Source organism: Vigna radiata, chromosome 8, assembly GCF_000741045.1.
Source record: "Vigna radiata var. radiata cultivar VC1973A chromosome 8, Vradiata_ver6, whole genome shotgun sequence".
Taxonomy (NCBI): Eukaryota; Viridiplantae; Streptophyta; class Magnoliopsida; order Fabales; family Fabaceae; genus Vigna; species Vigna radiata.
Window position 1 is genome coordinate 31855725 of NC_028358.1, and position 18885 is coordinate 31874609.

Genomic DNA, 18885 nt, shown 5'->3' on the forward strand with positions numbered 1-18885 from the left:
AATAAATTCATTAAACTGGAAAAGATATAATTACTTTGTTCATTTAGTTTTTTTTAGACAGAACATTATTTTTAGCTCATTTTGGCATAGAAAGTAGTATAATATAAACTTATTTATCATTTGAACCAAATACCAGCATAATTTTTATACAAAATATTTTACTAGTTACTTTTCAGGTATTGAAGACAAGTATCTTTAAAGTAGTAAAAACTTATTTTACTTAAGTTAATGATTTCAAGTCGAGATCGGTAGGCAGCGAATGTGTGACACAGTAAAAGTTCATTGGTCACAAACAAAGTAAGGAGAAAATGAGAATTTCGTAAAAGAAATATTCAAACTTCTGTATTTGGTCATTTGGTCATTCCATCTCTAAGTATCTTCCATTTCAGGTTGAACACTTGACGGAGAAGATGAGCTCGCGCATGGTTCGCTGTCTCGTTGCGGCGGTCATGATTGTCGCGACAAAATGTTAATGGCGATTCACGGTGAAGGAAGGGAAAGATGATCACGGTAGTGTTTTTGGATGGTTGCTGGATGAAGAAGATGAACAACAGTGGTGGCGACGCGACCATCTAATTAGGGTTTCGAAATGTTTGATGATGGAGGTGCGAAGATGGTGGCTGGCCGTGAGCGTGGCGGCGGCGGTTAGGGTTGGAGGGAAATTAGGGTTTCTGGAGACAGGAGATAATGATGATGTGTCAAGGGTGATGTGTCACTTATTGTACACTTAAACTCTCTGTCGTTAACGATGTAAATAATGTCTACAAAAAGGACTAAATTGAACATAAATTACATTCTTTAGAACAATTAGAGTATTAAGCCTTAAATAAACTAAGAAGTTTGACATATATTACAAAACAATTACAGTAACCATTTGATGTGATAATATGAAAGCCCAACATATCAGGACTACACACTACTTAAAAAGAAAATGCAACTTCTAGATACATGTAAATTCCATGTATCAAATGCAGCTAGCTATATACCACCGCTACAACAAAAAATAATCCAACTATAGTCTATATATGAATACATTTACCAAAAAAAATATCAAAATAAGTGAAAAGAATCTAAAAATTTTCTTTGTGAAAATCGAACTTGGTGCTGGTTTTCCTGGAAAAGTCGAGAGAAAGCCTTTTCAGTTCCCCAACCAATCCATGTGCCCCACAGTAAAAAACACCTGAAAATATTGCAGGATGCAGATGCAAAGTTAGGTGAGTAAAATGTCTCTTTAAAAATCAGGAATGAAATTGAAAACAAAATGAATATAACACTTACCAACTCTTTTGTCAGGGTGTTTGAGGGCTGTATGTTTAAAGACATTGCGCCAGTTTGGTCTTGCAAAATGTGTCTTTACCCTTGTTCCCGATACTATATCCACACCACTTTTGGCATGGTGAAGGGATTGAAGCATAGTGATCAAAGCTGACCGAGCATCTCCTTCTTCGTACACACTTGTGCAATAATTGTGAAGCTCAATGACTCCTTCCTTGTCATTCTCTGCCACCTCATTCATCACCCCTTTAAACCATTCAAAGGAACCTTCCTCACGGGTAACCCAGTAGAAATAAGCTCGCTTCGTGGCAAAACCTTTTCTCTTGTTGTCCTTAACGCCACTTTCCACCACTCCTTCTTCTACGTCTTGATGTTGCTTGATATTGTTTAGCACGTCTTTCAGTATGCTAATCAAAGGGGTGGCACCAATTCCAAGCCCCACAAGAAGGATCACGTCATAGTTTTTGTAGTCTTGTGCCGGAGCTCCGTATGGTCCATCGATTAATAGCCTTGGCATCCTGAAATTTTGTTCATGGTTACATATCTCTTTTAACACACATTTAAAATGACATTTTTAAGACAGCTAAACATACCTTGGTTTGTTGTTGCCTTGTAGCATATCAGCTCGTAGAAGACCACTTTGGCCATCGTTTGCTGGTTGACATGCCTGCATAAGTCATATTGAGAATGTTCGATGATCAGCCATGTCATCAGAGAGGATTAATTTGAAAAACAAAAAATAAAAATGTTATGCAAAATTTACCTTGGCGAAAACAGCTTTCAGTTGTGATGTCCAATCACCTAAAGTTCGAATGTGCACACTCACGTAGTCATCTCCCGGAGCTGATGTAATAGAAAAGGGATGCCTACAAATAGATATCAATGCCACATAATTAAATTAACTTTGTTCATGATCACCATCCTGGTAAAAGCAGTTATATATATATGAACTATGAAAAAATAAAGGTGCATACCATTCAAATGGGGAAACATCTGAACAGTTAACATATATATACTGGCCACTAGAGTACTTAAATCCTTGTGGTTTAGACACATGCAATGCTAGAACATTTCCTGGGTACACAGCAACCTGGAATATTTTTTGTTCAAATTTCATTTAGTAAAACAATTGATATCAAAGCAGAGATGGAATGAAGTTGTTGGAAATATACGCACCTTGAGAATTCTCACAGATTTGTGGCGAGACCTAAACGCGCGAAGTAGCCTTTCGCATCCGTATAGTATCATGGGAACGGCGAGATACATCCATGTCTGTCGTGTAACCAATTTAAAAAAGAAAAAGAAAAAACATCAATAAAGAGGATTTGCAAGAAAAAAGGGAAGAGAGAATGAACAGAGGTACATGTCTGAGAGAGACCATGCACGTACCGTTTTCTTGTACCATTTTTTGCTCAGGTATAGGAAGTATCCGTGAATGATGAAAAGCACATAGACGATTACAAAAAGGTGGTGGGAGTACCAAAAGGCATTGAAACCGGTGAGCTTCTTGAGGGATTTAGGGAGGTTTAGCCTGTTCCTTCGGAACCATGGTTGTGCCAAAATGAAAGCTATAGCCATAAGCACCACCATCAACACCCCGGTCCATCCCTCAGTTCCTTTCACAAACCACCAATAGTTATTGGGTCTATCATCCCCAAAAAATGGCTTCATGGGCTCGTATTCTGCGTCCGTGGCATGCAACAACCTTGGGAAATCGCACGTGAGATGTGAAATCGCATGCAATCCAACACCAATTGCAATGCCAAAGGCTACAACCTGTATATAAATGTTCAAGTAAGTAATAGTACTGGTAGTACAATTTAATCAAAAAATGATAACCAGTATAATTTGTTTTTGTACGAGGGTCTTGTTTTAGTTTTGTTTTGTTTACCTTGTGAAAGTTGATGTTGTCATCAAAGGGAATTATTGCGCCTAGTTTGGTCCTGCTTCTGAGCCAAGTGATGGTGTTTCTGCATACAGGCAACAAGATCAAGGCCATGTTGAACTTAGTTGTTTCTGCGCCCCCCTTAGCTACTGTGACACAGTAGCCCATGACATGGAACACGGCGCGGTGCTTGTATTGGATGAACTTCCAAGTGAAAAGGCCAGCGCAAATGGAAAGCCACAAGGCTATGACCCAAAGGCGTTTCCAATTGTCCTGGACGAAGTATGACACCGCCCTAAAGCCACGTTTGATGGGGTTGTACTCTTTCGTAGGGACTAATCTCTGGCTCAGCATTTGGCTCAGCACCCTACTATCCGTGGTTATGTGGGTTGATTGTGCTGGCGCTTGCAGAAGCAGCATTTCCAAGTTGTACAACTGCATCACACCACAGCTTTACGTCAGGTAACATTTTTCATAACAGTATCAGAATAATTTTTATACCCACTTCATATTTATCGTTTTACTCTTTAATTACTTTTAATTAATAACTATATTACCCTTAAAAATGGATTACGAAGTGGTGTTTGTACTGTCAACAAATTATTTTTATATCATGTAGAAGTGCAGCCGCTGGTCCAATATGGGATGGGCTTGAAGGTGCTAAACACGCGTCTTCTCCACCATTGGGTGCTAAAATTTTCAGCAAAAGAAAAAACAACCAATTGACCAAAAGAAAAAGCACCACCACCACCAGAGGCCAATAATGCAGCCTACCAACCATGTGTAGGAATATAAAAAACAATGACAAAAGATAAACCTCAAAGTATAAACATATTAACAAGACCATTAAACCATTTTCAATCTGATTAACTTATTTTGTTTTGTATTTATGAATGTAAAATATAAACCTCAATGTATCCAAAGTTGTCCGGATCCAGCTCCTCCATGATAAGGGCAGCATATTCCTCTGCACGTTCTTGTAACTTTGACAACTTATTAGCTGAAGCGCTTAAGGTGATAATCTGCAAAATCAAGCATACAACTATGTTCACGTCTCCACCAGTCTCCAAATTAAAAAAATAAACAATCTAAATCATTGAAAACTAAAGTTTTAATCAGGAGCCATTGGGCATTTGGTTCGATTAATGGTCTCTGTAATAATTGTCTTTTCCTTCAGAGTATCCTTATATATATCCAATAAAAATAAAAGAATTTTTCTTTTGGGGAGTTCTTTATAAGATAATAGACTCTTACCTCTTTTACTTCTTCTTCAGTGATTCGTCCATCAGCATCTTTGTCCACCCTGACATGATTTACGTTTATCAGCAACCAAAAGTGCATGTAGACCTAATCAGTGATGTAATATTTCTTACATCTGGCTTAAAAATATTATTATTATTATTATTATTATTTATTTACTGTGACATGCATACATAAATTCTTCAAATAGAGCCGCTTTCCATTTATAATTTTATTATAGTCACCTAACCTTGGTTATGCACACATGACAGTATTTATTTGTATTCGATCATTTATAACATCACTCCTATTTGTTTGTGGAAACTTGAATAGTGAGTCATATAATTGAAACGGTTGGAAAAGTAAAACAAAAGGTTTCATGGATGTAATTGATACGTAGAAAAACTGTACATTAGTCATCAAAACAAATTACTGACTCCAACAAAAGAAATTGTGACTTCAAATAATTTTAGTTACACACGAAACAGTTGCATGGGATTAGCATTCTTTTATATATCACAATCCACAACATCGTCATAACATTTTCTTAACATATCCTATATAACACATTTAATCAACTAATTAACACAATATTATATTACGACAAATGATTTCACATGCAGATTCCACGAAACGCGGTAACGATATTTGGAAGTCTTACAGAGAAAAAAATGATAAAGGGAAATGATTTTCTACATAATAATTATTTGAAAACTACTTTGACATCAATAGTCCAACCAAGAAATATTTGTATATAGAATTTGGGCCATCTGTGGAAGCAGACAAAATCCGTCTCTTTCATGTTGCCTAATTAAATTAGGAAATTAAATAATATCTTCTGGCATGCATATCCTAAGCAAGTAGTTTTTCACTACAAAAGCAAAACAATGAGCTGTTGAATTATTTGTTAGATATTTTTAAACTATAACAACATGAGCTTCCAGATGAAAATGAAATTAGAATTAAATAATATATACTAGAAGAGATGCTGATCATGGAGACTTACATGTCGAAAAAGGTCTGAAGCCGTGAATCAAAACTGTCATCGGTAATTTGCTCCCAAAACTCACGCAACTCGTTCTTGGTTACGGAAGATGATGTAATTCCCCGGCGGCGAGCTAATGCGTCGAATAACTCACCGGCAAACTCCTTGGACTCCGTCATCCCTGGTTGTCATAAAAACTAATTAGTTCCAGGAAAAGAACTAATTTCTGAAAACGAGTTTATTATAAAGTGCTGTTGTAGATGATAGTTTAATTAACTAATGTGTGTATGTGATACCTATGCACTGGCTAAAGCGAGTCTTGGGCAATTTTGCGTCAATGGCCAACTCATCGAAGCGTTTCTCAACCAGTGACCAACCTTCTCCACCTGCAGCGCTTTTGGTCATGAACTTGAGACCGCGTAGGGCGCGAGCAGCACCGGATTTGCTACGGTCAACTTTATCGAAGGCCTTGTTAGAGGTCATGCGTTTGAGTTCGCGTGACACCTGTCTGAGGCGGCCGGAGAAGGAGGAGGGCCTCATCTCGAGGCGACTGGCGAGGAAGGCGGTCTCGGAGTCACCGCCGCGGATGTTCTGGACGGAAACGGCGTCGTCGCGGACGTCGAGCGTTATCTCGACCATCTCGTCGTCGTCCTTAAACCTGGCGCTCTTGTTCTTGCTGCCGTTCCTCTTGTGGCTGGTGGTAACTAAAGGCCCGCTCAAAGGCCCGCTGAGAGGCCCACTGAAGCCCACATGCATGCCTCGGCTTCCGATGCTCTCCGTCTCCGACCATGAGTCTTGTTGGTTTTCGTGAATCTCCATGTTTCCACTCTTGTCTGGCATGAGTCCGAATGTAAAGAAAAAATGGTAAATATTTGTATATTTTGAATGAGAATTATATTGAAGGGTTGGTTGGTGGAGAGATTTTGGGGCAATATAAGGTGAGAAAATGGAGTGAGGGGAGAGTGTGGAAGTTTATATAATGCAAAAGAGAGAGGAAAAGGTATATAAAATGGATATGTAAGTCAAAAAATGGGGGAGGTGAATCAAGGGGCGCAGTGGATATTCTTGTTCTGGTTTTGTTTTGGACACACACGGAATAGAGTTGTTGGGATTCAAACCCTTATTCTCGTATTCAAACCAAAACCTATTTCTTACGTATGGAAATGGTTAAGTTGCATTTTCTACTTATTTTTTTCACTGCAAATTCCACTTTCGAGTGTCTAGATAAGCTTTGGAACAAAATATTGCGGTAGGGCAGAGGAGCGAAAGCGACACAATTCTATTATTCTTACATTAAAAGTCAATGATTCAACTTCTTTATTTCAGATTATGTTGTAAGTTCTGTTTGACGTTTTAACTTTTAACACACATTACTCAACACAGTTTTTGTGCTAGCCAAACACAACTTCACAGATATCATAATATAAGAATAATGCTTTCTTTGCTGCCTCCAAGAAAAGACAAAAATTCCCTCGTGTTTTTTATACAAGTCAATTATAAAATATGAGAGGTCTCCATGTATTACGTATTCTTTCTTCTTCATAATGTAAGACATCAATCTCTTTAAATACCACAACTCAAAATTAAGTTACCACGCTATATTAAATTTTCATTGCATACCCAACCAAGTATAATACTTCTCTTCAATGAACACACAATTAAGTGTAACCCAATATTCGGCAAAAGCCACACGTAAAATGACAATCAAATGAATAAGAATAACTTTATATATTAATTAGGATAATTATTATTATTAGGGTAATATACATAATTTGTTGACTTCAAGTAAAGATAAAAAAAAACCTTCACTAATTGCAAGTTTCAATTAACTTCTTGGTTTAAAGACAAGCATTGAACGAGTGAAAAAAAATGTTCATTTAACTTCGCTCAATAAATCTCAAATTTAATGAAAATAAATATAAAAATGTGGTATATTTTTTAAATTACTAAAAATCTTTAAATTTAGATTCTTATAAAAATCATATATATATATATATATATATATATATATATATATATATATATATACACACACACACTACACAAATTAAAACCAAAATTCACATTATAAGAATTAAAAAGAGTGATCTTAAAGTTTACAAGAATAAAAGGCAAATAAAATCTTTTGCGAGGACCAAAATTAGAACTCACCAATTTTTAAGAGATTACATATATATACTATTTTTTAGAATAATAAAATATATTAAAAAATAGAGTTTTTGTCTGAAACTGAGTTAGAATCTCCCCAAAATGTAGTTTTGCAGTTCTATGATATATAGTAAAGTTCATATTGTCAAATCATTGTCACTAAATTGTAATATAATAAGTAATGGTTCAGCAAAATATTAGTTAGGATAAGATTGATTAAAGTAAAGTTTATGGTTTGGAATATAGGAAACTTTGAACATTGACCATTGAAAACTTTTATTCGTGGATTGAATATTACATCTACTTAATTTATATATACATGTGTGTATTATTTCAAGGATTGAATATGCATACGAAGCGTAGCAAGGCACCCTAAATTAAATAATTTTATTTACAATGATTTAGAAATTAATATACGTAATTACTATGGTAGTTGTGAAAGGTTGGGTAACAAGGCATTGGACTTGTATGCATTGACCGTGTGAAAAAGTATTAATAGGAAAACAGCTTGGTACATGGTATAACTAAAACTATACAACTAAGACTCCTTAATTAATGATAGTTTAAGAATAATAATTTATACGTTAAACAAAATATATTTCTAAGATGCCAAAAAGACGTTTGACTTTAACATCCACGATTGCCTTTATCTATGACTTATCGTTGAACTTATTCATTAAATAGCAATTTAAATTTTCCTTGTCACACTAAAGACATATTGCATTATCGTATTCTTCTTGACTGCTGCGAAAAATGCTTTCAGCTTTCTCACATATATAGTTTAGGTTTGAGGTAATAAGATAGTTTATTCTCGTGATCAAATCTTCTGAAAATAGAAATTTCAAACTTAGAAAAATCTATTCGGTAAACGTTTACTGATACTAGAAAAACTTACTGAACAAATTATTTGAATGAGATGAAAATTGAGAAGGTGGAGTTTTGCGCGTATTGTGTTGGATAGTTGTTAGAAAGTGAGTTTGTAAGTCTAACTCAATCTCACAAAACCAGCTTGTAAGGTGAGGTTTGTACCTCACTTATATATTATAAATTGGCCTTATCTCTAGTCGATGTGGGACTTCCAACAATAGTTAATATTATCTGCGTCTTAGTGAGTTTGTGTTTAAATTAATAATTTTTCGTAAAGCAAACAACCATTTTTGTGAGAAACATAATAGAAGAAGAATTGAAGAGGTTGTTGAAATGGGAAGAGTATGATGAAAGGAGAAGCACGATGGGCAGTGAGGAGCACTAGGGGTTGTGCTTATTGGAAGTTGTCTAATTATAGTGTTGATAATGTTAGTATGATCTTGGATGGAACTTGAAATAATTAGATATTTAGATTTGTTTTTCGACTTTTTGTGAAAAGGACAAGCACTAATGACCCCTTCAAAGAGACGGCGTAAAGCGCGTTAGAAACGGTCAAGAGCAAAATGACTACATGCATCACAATTGCATTTCAACTATAATTTTCATTTTTATCCAATTACTTTCCTTATATATGTTTTACATCACAAGTACGAGGGACTCTTGTTAAAATAGTGTTGTTAATTACTACTCTTTTTTTATGCACGGATTTTTTTTAACTAAGATGATAAAAGAGAGAAAACTTGATAGGTTAGTTATAGTCAGTTTGTTTATTTCGATCATCCTATTATCTAATTCTTTTGTTATCTCGTTAGTTTGATTTATCTCGGTATCTCGTCTATTCATTTATTTTGTCAATCTGCGTTTTGAATCATCTCGTTAGTTTGATCCATCCTGATCATCTCGTCAATCCGTTCATCTTGATCATTCTGTCAATCCATCCATTCTGACTATTTTGTCAACTCATCCATCTTATACATTTTAACTATTGATAGATGACTTTTTATATCGTACAAACATCATCAAATAACATTAAAACAACCCAATAATATAGATGAAAAAAATGTGGTTAAAGAAAAATAGAAATTAAGATCAAATAACAACATGAAGGATCAAACAAACACAAATTTTGAAGAAGAAAAAACTAAAAATAAGAACACGAAAGATTTAAAGTAATACAAGTTAAAGAAGAAGTGGGAGTGAAAAAATTAAATGATAAATAACTAATTAACTAAAAAAACTAAACAAATGTGATTATATCATACGTGATATAATTTCCTAATATATTATTTTCTTACTCAATGAAATCTTTAAACTATCATTAGTTTCATATTATTCTCGAATAACAATAAATAAAAATCTCTTTTTTATTTTTGTATTAATCATAAACAGTTTAATAGCATAAATAAAAATATATAGTCTAATTTTGATTTTGAAGACTAGAGTGAGTGATTTTGTAAAAGTTAAATCGAATTAATTAATTTTAAGTAAATTAAATAAAAAAAAAAATTGTTGGTAAGAATACAAAAAAATTCCCTCATTTTAATTATTTCTTTTTATTTCTATTCTTACAAACAAAATGTTTATTTATATTTCCTTGTTTTAATTGATTTAAAATTGAATCTATTAATTAAGTTATTTAAATTATATTTTAAAATCAATTCAAAATTTTATCCACCTATTATAATAACAATAAAAAATTTAAATTCTTTCTATTAAAAATTTCTATACTTTTATATGCTTAATAGATAAAAATTTCTATTTAAAAAACGAACTCAACACCTACATATCGAATTCCAGCATGCAATCCATCAAAGCACATACATAATTAACTCCATTTTAAGTTTATTAGAAAAAAAAATCCATACAAATTCATAGAAATATTAAAATGGCATAACCATAGATGCAATACAAATATTATCTCATAAAATAAGAAAGTATGCATCAAAATACCAACCTATATTTCTTTGTATCTGAATTCACATAACATTATTCCTCAAAAATATAAAAGTAAAAATAAATATAACCATTTAGAATTAAGTAATAATATAAAACCTCTAACACTGTTAAAATATATCTTAAAGACAACTTTTTTTCTCTTGTAATAAAAAGTGACCAATGTTGTGAAAACATAAATTTTAAATATATAAATTATGTTCTCTTCCCTTTAAAAATACTATATTGAACAAAAGATTGGAATAAACATGTCAAAGATTTGTAACTTCATTTTTAAATAAATTAAAGAATAAGCTATTAAATTATTTATTCTAAAAATAAGTTAATATATGTTAACAAATCTTATATGAGTTCTAAACATAGAGTCACTTATTTTTAAAATGATTATTTTAATAAATTACAGTTTATATTTTCTTAAAAAGACATTTATGTATAACTTTATTTTTGACAGTAAACTTTTAAAGTAGTCTAATGTATATATTGTTATATAGTGTTTGTCTTGAGGCCTGGTGTTTTTCCTATCTATTTTCTGGGTCTTCTTCCTACACTCCCTCTTTTCTTCTTACACTCCTATAAAAACTGTAATTATCAATCTATCTTTTATGTCTTGTTTACTTGAGTGGATTGTAGGAAAAGTAATTGAGTGAATTTGAGAGGACTTGAAGGTGATTTTTTTTTTGTTTATTTGAGCGAATTTGGAGATAAACGAGAATAGATTTGGAAGTAAAGTTTGTCAAAATTAGTGTAAGATTTAATTTATATGATAGATTAAAAAAATTTATTTTTAAATTGACTCTCACTTATCTCCAAATCTATTTAAATAAACAACAAAAAGATTTATCTTTAAATCCTCTCAAATTTTCTCAATTACTTTTCTCCAAATGCAGTCAAATGAAAAAAACCTAATAAAATTATAATAAAATTCTATACACACCGGTATTTTCATATTTTTCATATTAGATATTTCGGAAGATATTTTTGAATATAGAAAATAATTTTCGAATCAGGTATAAAATAATATATTTTAGATTAAGTGTTTAAAATGTCTTTTTAAATCGAGAAATATATTTTGAAACGTCAATCTGAAATAAAAAAAAAAAATATTTTGAAACAGATGTTTCACAAATGATTTTCTAATTTAAAAATACATTTTGAAACACCTGTTATAGATTTTATAATTTTTGTATTCTTAATTGAGTTTTCTAGTATATGTTTTAGTATTCTTGATTAAGTGTTCCAGTAAACGATAATAGATTTGAAAATACGTTTAAAATAGTCATCGTAAAAAAAAAATTGAAACATGTGTTCTAGTAGGTATTTCCATGTCTAAAAATGACTTTTAGAACACTCGTTCTGGAGATTTTTTTTTTTTATATATTTTAAAATTAGTCATTTGAAAATACAAAATAAAAATTCAAAATGAGCATCTTAGAAGTAGTTTTCAAATACAGAAGTAGCTTTTAGAGGTGAGTCGGCTAGGGCAAACAGAAAGAAGACATGATGATTCACATATTTACACTTTTAATTTTTAATAATTTTTAAATTAAGGTTGGTTAGGTAATTTACTTTAGGCTATGAAGTGCATGAAGAAAATATGAAGGTGCAGAAAAAAAAGCCTCAGATTAATGGATGAATAAATTTGTATTAAAAACTAAAAATAACTAAATTTAATATTGTTATCATAATAAACACTAACATTAAATAAAAGATAAAACTTAATATAAGGTGATTTGGTAGTTGAAATTTGTTAATGGTTCCATTCACTTACCATTACTGAATACGTTTCCTTTTCAGAAAACCATAAATAAAAAAACAGAAATACCACTAAAAAATAGATAGTGCAGGCTAAATAATAATAATAATAAAATAAATAAATAAATAAATAGATGAAGAAGACATATGTCTATTAATTTGTAATTTGATTTTTAAGAAGAATAATAATACTTTTACAATATTTTTTGATCATATTTTAATTTTATTTATATATATCATTCTGTGGGTGATGTTTATAATTATTATAGATATTGTGAAATAATTTTAAATCAATCACAAAATGATATATAAATAATTTTAAAATGTTGTAAAAAAAATATATTTGGAGAAAATGTTGCATTGGATACTGTTTCCATTTCTTTGTTTGATCTTGTTGTTTGAAGTCTGTGGCAATGCATATGCGATATTCTTTATTCCCTCCCATCAATTATGTATCATTTGAATCTTCATCACATTATGGCTTCCTATTCCTCTTTCTGCCATCTGTTACTTAAATTTCTATAAATATTTACTCTTTTTTCACCCTTCAACTTCATCTACGCCATAAACAAGAATGACGGACAATCTATCATGTAGCCAAGTAATTTTCCTATTTTACATTTTCTTATCCAGAATGAATTTATTTCAAAAATAAATATTTTAATAAAATCATTCCTACTTTAATTTTTAAATTACACTTATTTACTACATAACTTCATCATTGTACCTTTAAAACTTTATTCAAACTGAAATAAATTTCCACTCTCTTCTTTCAATTTAAATTAAATTCACTATCTACAACATACAAAATCTTTAACTCAACACCAACTCATTCATCATTCATGCACATTGACCAATCTTCTCAAATAAAAAAATACCAAATCTTTTAAATTGAAGTATCATACAAAAATAAATTAGCTTCTCTTACGTTAATCAAACTTCTTGATTCTATGTGCTCTAATAACTTTTTATTCTCTCATAATATACAATACTTGTAACAGAAAATTCATATCAATAATATAAAAAAAAACTCTAAAAATTTTAAATAAACAAATATTCATATTGAATCTAATTGAATCCTATGAAACAACATATTTCTCATGTATGCATAACTTTCAAAAACTGATTCAAAGAAAAAAAAAACAAAAAATTGTTCTATTCTACTTCACAATCTTTATAATGGATTCTAATTAAAAGAAAATGAAAAAATGTTTCAGAAAAAAAAAAGTTAGAAGAGACTATGATCTTTTTAAAATAATTGATTGTTTTATTTGTAAACCTATCACTTTTAATAATAAAATATTTAAATACCATATAAAATAGACCACTTTTATTTTTAATTAAAGTCCTTAATTACATTTCTCATAAACTATGTTTTTTTACCGAAATACGGTTCCAAAAACATAGACTTCAGTTCCAAACATTTTCGAAAAACTGTTAGAATAGAAGATGAAAACAAAAATGAGTAGCAATCTAGTGGAGTGTAATAAAAGAGATTATAGATTTGGATAAAGATACTTAGATAACATTTTCTTGATAACATTTGAACATCATTATACATGTCATTGTGTGACTGGTCCATGGTGATGTCATTGTGTCATTTGGACCAATCACATAATAACACATGTGATAATATTCAAATGTTGTCAAAAAAATATTGTCTATATATCACTAGATAGATTTTAGTATAAAGAAGGATAAAAGCTATCTTAAATTTTTCTTTTTATTTGGTGAAATATTATATATATATATTTAAAATAGGAATGAAGTGAAATTAGAGTTAGAAGCAGGTACATCTGATTTACCTTGATGAAATGGTACAGCAAGTCAGAAAAACAAACGATGGGAAGGCGACACATAACAGGTTTTGCAAGTAGCTGTCAAGACCAGACCATTCTTTGAGGTTAAATCAGACATTCAGACGTGTACATGTCTGCTTCTTAATATCACCTCTCACAAAAAATTATTTTTTCCATATATTATTCTAACATTAGCTCACAAAATCTCAATTGCAACTGTAGCCATAAGTAAGTTGCGTTAAAACAACACACTTGAGACTGAATAATCATGTGGGAAGAAAACCAGCAGTTTCTGTAACATCTCATTATTAAACAATCAACATACTGCTTTTACATGTCTTCACGTGATAAGATGAGAAAAAGTTTGTGAGCATAATTAGCATATTTAATTAGGTGAATCTAAAGGTTTATATTTATTATACTGTACTGATAAGCCTGAGATAAAATTTCAGTCACTATATAATAAGTCTATGTGCCATTAAGTTTGCAGACGCAGCCTGTTGTTTGTTTATAATAAATAATAAAGGGTTGGAGAAATGTTATAGAATGGCCTCATAGCGTTAGGCAGGGCCAACAAAAGAGGACCTACCATATACTTTTACATGGTGTTGATTAGGTGACTTTTAGGTACTAAAAAGTTTTATCCAAACTTGAAATTCTCAAGAGAACATCGGTTTGAATCCTCAACTTAACACTAAAAGGGAGTGGATATTTGGATGTTTTAATCAGCATAAGTGGGAGAAAAGACCAATAACTTTTCATTTCTGACAAACACAGCTTAAAAAGGCATACAAGACAAAAGAATTAAGTCAAAATGGAAAGAGGGAAAACACTTTGGCTGTGTTATGTATGCAATGCATTAACAGTTGTGTTTTGTAGGGTAGAATTGATTATGGGGAGAAGAGATAAGAGTGTAGGAACAGGGAACTAAAGAAGGACCAGTACAACCACAACTGCCAGGTTCAGGGGTTCCTTGGAGTAGCATTAAAGACACTGTTCCAGATCTTCCCTCACACATCACCACCACCACCACCCAAATCACAATTCTTCACAAATTTATGCAATCGAATGGAACCAAACAACTTTTATAAGAGGAAACATGCATTCCTGTCTTTATGACCTTTTAGCTCGGACAAGGAAAAAACAAATGGCTTCTGCTTCTGACCATTTTTCTATCTTCTTCATCATCACCCTTTTCCTCCTCCTGTCATCACACATTTTTACTGTCGCGGATTCTCTTTTCAATGCAGTCGGAAGCTTCCAACTTCATGCCCTACCAGATATGCATTTCATTGAAGGGAATGATGAAAACCAGATTAAGAAAATCTCAGGACTCGATGAGAATGAAAAGAAGCAAGCTTTCATAGTGGACAAGTTTAGATCCTTGCTTGGACTAAAGACTTTCCACACCAAAGTACCACCTAATGGTGATTTCGACTTTCTCTCTCCCTCACCTTCTCCATCTCCCCTCATTGAAGATGCTCAGGCTTCAGCCCCTTCTCCTTCTCCACTTCCACACGTGCACTCTCATTCCCATCATCCACGGCAACGCACGAATCCACCGCTTCACCAAACTCATCATGAAGATAGAGGCAGGGCCAAAATAATACTAATAGCTGTTCTTGTATCTGCTGGTGTTGCTACATTGATTGGTGCTTGTGGATTATTCTTGTTGTGGAGGAAATTCTCAAGTCACAAAAAGAAACCCAAAAGGACAATGCCACTCTGTAGCAAGAGCAAGGGAAGTGGAGGTTCTTATCAAAGTTCATCCAGCAAGGTGAGTTTAAACTCTGGACTAGATCTGTTTTATCTTAATGCTTTGGGCGAGGACGTTGAGCAACACGGTTGCACCTTGAAAAAAACTTGCAAGGATGGTGTAGAGTATGATAATGTTAGCGGTTCTTTCACCAAGGAAATTGCATCTGTTCATGAAGATGCAGACTCAGAAAAGGGTGAAACTGAATCTGATGGCGACAACTCTTCTGGGGATAAGATTATCCCTGAAGATTGTCATTCTTCAGACGATGAAAGCTTCCATTCCTTCGTTGATTCTCATTCCAATAATAGACTTTCCAATGCTTCACCTTGTAATCTTAGTGACACAAACTCTCTGTCACGTCAAAATTCAAGTTCATTACTGAACCAATTTCTTAGCTCTCCATCACACAACTCGATCCCAAATACACAATCTCACCAACCATCAAGTAGTACAAAACATGAGGAGCAAGAGACTGAGACCACTCACCAATGTTCAAAAACATTTACTCCCCCTCCACCACCACCACCACCACCTCCTCCTCCTCCACCATTGCAAATGCCATTGTTTTCTTTGCATTCTCTCACTTCTTCCTCTAGAGTCTCTTCTCATTCCCCACTTTCTTTGACATCTAACAATTTATCATCTCCGGTAAATTCAGACACTTTCTCAGGTTCAAATCAAAGTCCGGAAAAGGAGTTGCCTTCCACACCTGAACCTTACCCTACACATTCTCCTCCCAACATCCCCCCACCACCATGCCCACCTCCATTTCTCAAAGGCAATAGTAACAATGCCAAAACCCCACCTCCTCCTCCACCGTCTCAACTCCCCCAATTCACCCCACTTGGTAAAGATGGTGCACCATTGCCAAAACTAAAACCACTTCACTGGGACAAAGTAAGAGCCGCACCAAATCGCACAATGGTTTGGGATAAACTGCGATCGAGCTCATTCGAGTATGTTCAACTTAATCACTCATAGCCCAGCATCAATGTTTTTTTATTTTCATTTGCTTTTACAGTTTAAGCACATTATGGATTTGATTCAGGTTGGATGAGGAAATGATCGAGTCTCTTTTTGGTTACAACTTGCAAAATTCAATTAAGAACGACGAAACAAAGAGTAAAACCCCGTCACCAGGCAAGCACGTACTTGAGCCAAAACGCCTGCAGAACATAACTATACTCTCAAAAGCTCTGAATGCGACAGCAGAGCATGTCTGCGAGGCCTTAATGCAAGGTAAAGTTAACTCCTCAATTATGAAATATGCCGAAGAAAAAGGTGAAAAAGATGAAATCGTTATTTAAAAATGTTCCTAACTCCAAAGCGCATGTTACCATAAGTATACTTATGGTGAAAATAATAATATATAATGTATCTCTTATTCCATTGACAACGTCAATAATAATCAATTTTGTTATGACCACTAAGTAAATTCTCACACCGACTTTTATTTTCATAACATGAGAGTATTCATGTGCATTTATTCCATATGCTGGAGAAAATTGATGGTCATAATAATATTGTCGAAGGTCTTATTGTTTTCTTGAAAACCAGGGAAGGGGCTGTCTTTACCCCAACTAGAAGCACTAGTGAAGATGGTACCCACCAAGGAAGAAGAATCCAAGCTCTTCAATTATAAAGGTGACATCAATGAATTGGGGTCCGCCGAAAGGTTCGTGAGAGCAATGCTTGATGTGCCATATGCCTTTCAAAGAGTAGAAGGCATGCTTTTCAGAGAGACGTTTGACGATGAAGTAGTTCACCTCAGGAACTCATTTTCAATGCTTGAGGTACCCATCAAAGACAAAACTTACATATCGATCTGTACATTTTTTTAGTACTTAATTTCGAACAAAATTAGAATTTTTTAGTAGGTGCACCAAATAAAGGTTGCATTAAATGTTAACATAAATGATAAGATAAAACTCTAAATTTGATCTGACAGCATTATTATTTCTGGGTTTTGTTTAGACACCAAACTTAAGTTCTTTTCATCCCATTGAAAGCAAGCGAAAGCTTTGTGAATTCTTTCTTTCACGTTGTCATTTTCCCATTTCCATAGGAAGCATGCAAGGAACTTCGATCAAGCAGGTTATTCTTGAAGCTACTAGAAGCAGTGCTCAAAACAGGAAACCGTATGAACGTTGGAACAATCAGAGGAGGTGCTAGAGCATTTAAACTAGATGCCCTTCTCAAGCTTGCAGATGTTAAGGGAACTGATGGGAAAACCACATTGCTCCATTTTGTTGTTCAGGAGATTGTTCGTTCGGAAGGAGTAAGAGTTTCAGATAGCATTATGGGAAAAATCAGCCAGAGAAGTAAGAACAGAACGGAGGAAGAGAAGGAAGAAGATTACAAAAGAATGGGATTAGAACTTGTTTCTGGTCTCAGCACTGAGTTATACAACGTGAAGAAAACAGCCACAATAGACTTGGATGTTCTTGCAAGCTCTGTGTCGAATCTATCAGAAGGTATGAAAAAGCTGCAACATATAGTGGAAAAGGAACTGCATAAAGATGAGAGAAGCATTAACTTTGTACAGTGTATGAAGTCATTTCTGAAGTATGCTGATGCAAACTTGAAAGAGTTACGAGGAGATGAAAATAAAGTATTGGTACGTGTGAAAGAAATCACGGAATATTTTCATGGGGATGTGAGCAAAGAAGATGCAAATCCTTTGAGGATATTTGTGATTGTTAGAGATTTTCTGGGGATGTTAGATAATGTGTGTAAAGAACTTAGAAAGTCTAAAGCTCCACGTAGTCCAAATCCTCTTGCAATGCTCCCTTTAGATAGATCATAGATTAGAATTAAACACTGTCTCGTGTGTTCATAGGAAATGAAAAATTTTAAACAGAGTGTAACTTTATTTTTGTTTTTATGCAGTTTTGGAGTATCTGGATTTTGTATTCACTGACTTTCCTAATCATATGAAACTTCGATTGATTAAAACTTTTCGTCTGTTCTTAGGAAATTATCACGTAGGGAAACATATATCTAACTTTATAATAAAGTGCTGTCCCAACGTGTTTTATCTTCTGCACTATGATCATCATCATCATCATGATGTATGCTCTTTTATCTTAGCAATGGAGTGGAATGTAAATACCATGCTTGATTAAATTTTGTATTGTTTGGGTTGTAATGAGTATGCATGTTGGGTTTGAATTCATTATGTTGTATTTTGGTGCATATTGGAAAGGATAATCATATTTTGAGA

General features: G+C 33.1%; 2 protein-coding genes across 2 annotated transcripts; one reads left to right on the forward strand and one right to left on the reverse strand.

Moving 5' to 3' along the window:
* Positions 1-822: 822 nt before the first annotated feature.
* Positions 823-6472, reverse strand: LOC106772356 (respiratory burst oxidase homolog protein B). Its single transcript, XM_014658726.2, has 12 exons — positions 5681-6472; positions 5406-5565; positions 4415-4463; positions 4069-4182; positions 3167-3595; positions 2665-3051; positions 2452-2547; positions 2250-2365; positions 2039-2141; positions 1869-1942; positions 1279-1793; positions 823-1180 (listed from the first exon to the last, which is right to left on the reverse strand). The coding sequence occupies exons 1-12, from the start codon at positions 6222-6224 to the stop codon at positions 1071-1073; spliced, it is 2697 nt and encodes an 898-aa protein (XP_014514212.1). The 5' UTR covers positions 6225-6472; the 3' UTR covers positions 823-1070.
* Positions 6473-14714: 8242 nt separating this feature from the next.
* LOC106769804 (formin-like protein 11) lies at positions 14715-18578 on the forward strand. The gene is made up of 4 exons (XM_014655569.2): positions 14715-16618; positions 16711-16901; positions 17220-17455; positions 17728-18578. Exons 1-4 carry the CDS (start codon positions 15003-15005, stop codon positions 18466-18468), a joined length of 2784 nt encoding a protein of 927 aa, XP_014511055.1. The 5' UTR covers positions 14715-15002; the 3' UTR covers positions 18469-18578.
* The last annotated feature ends 307 nt before the right edge of the window (positions 18579-18885 follow it).

Coding starts and splice junctions, on each gene's coding strand:
- LOC106772356 (XM_014658726.2), bottom strand. CDS start 6,224: ATGCCAGACAAGAGTGGAAACATGGAGATTCACGAAAACCAACAAGAC. Junction 5,566..5,680: donor TCGCTTTAGCCAGTGCATAG/GTATCACATACA, acceptor TATGACAACCAG/GGATGACGGAGTCCAAGGAG. Junction 1,943..2,038: donor TGAAAGCTGTTTTCGCCAAG/GTAAATTTTGCA, acceptor TGACTTATGCAG/GCATGTCAACCAGCAAACGA.
- LOC106769804 (XM_014655569.2), top strand. CDS start 15,003: ATGCATTCCTGTCTTTATGACCTTTTAGCTCGGACAAGGAAAAAACAA. Junction 16,619..16,710: donor CTGCGATCGAGCTCATTCGA/GTATGTTCAACT, acceptor GATTTGATTCAG/GTTGGATGAGGAAATGATCG. Junction 16,902..17,219: donor CTGCGAGGCCTTAATGCAAG/GTAAAGTTAACT, acceptor CTTGAAAACCAG/GGAAGGGGCTGTCTTTACCC.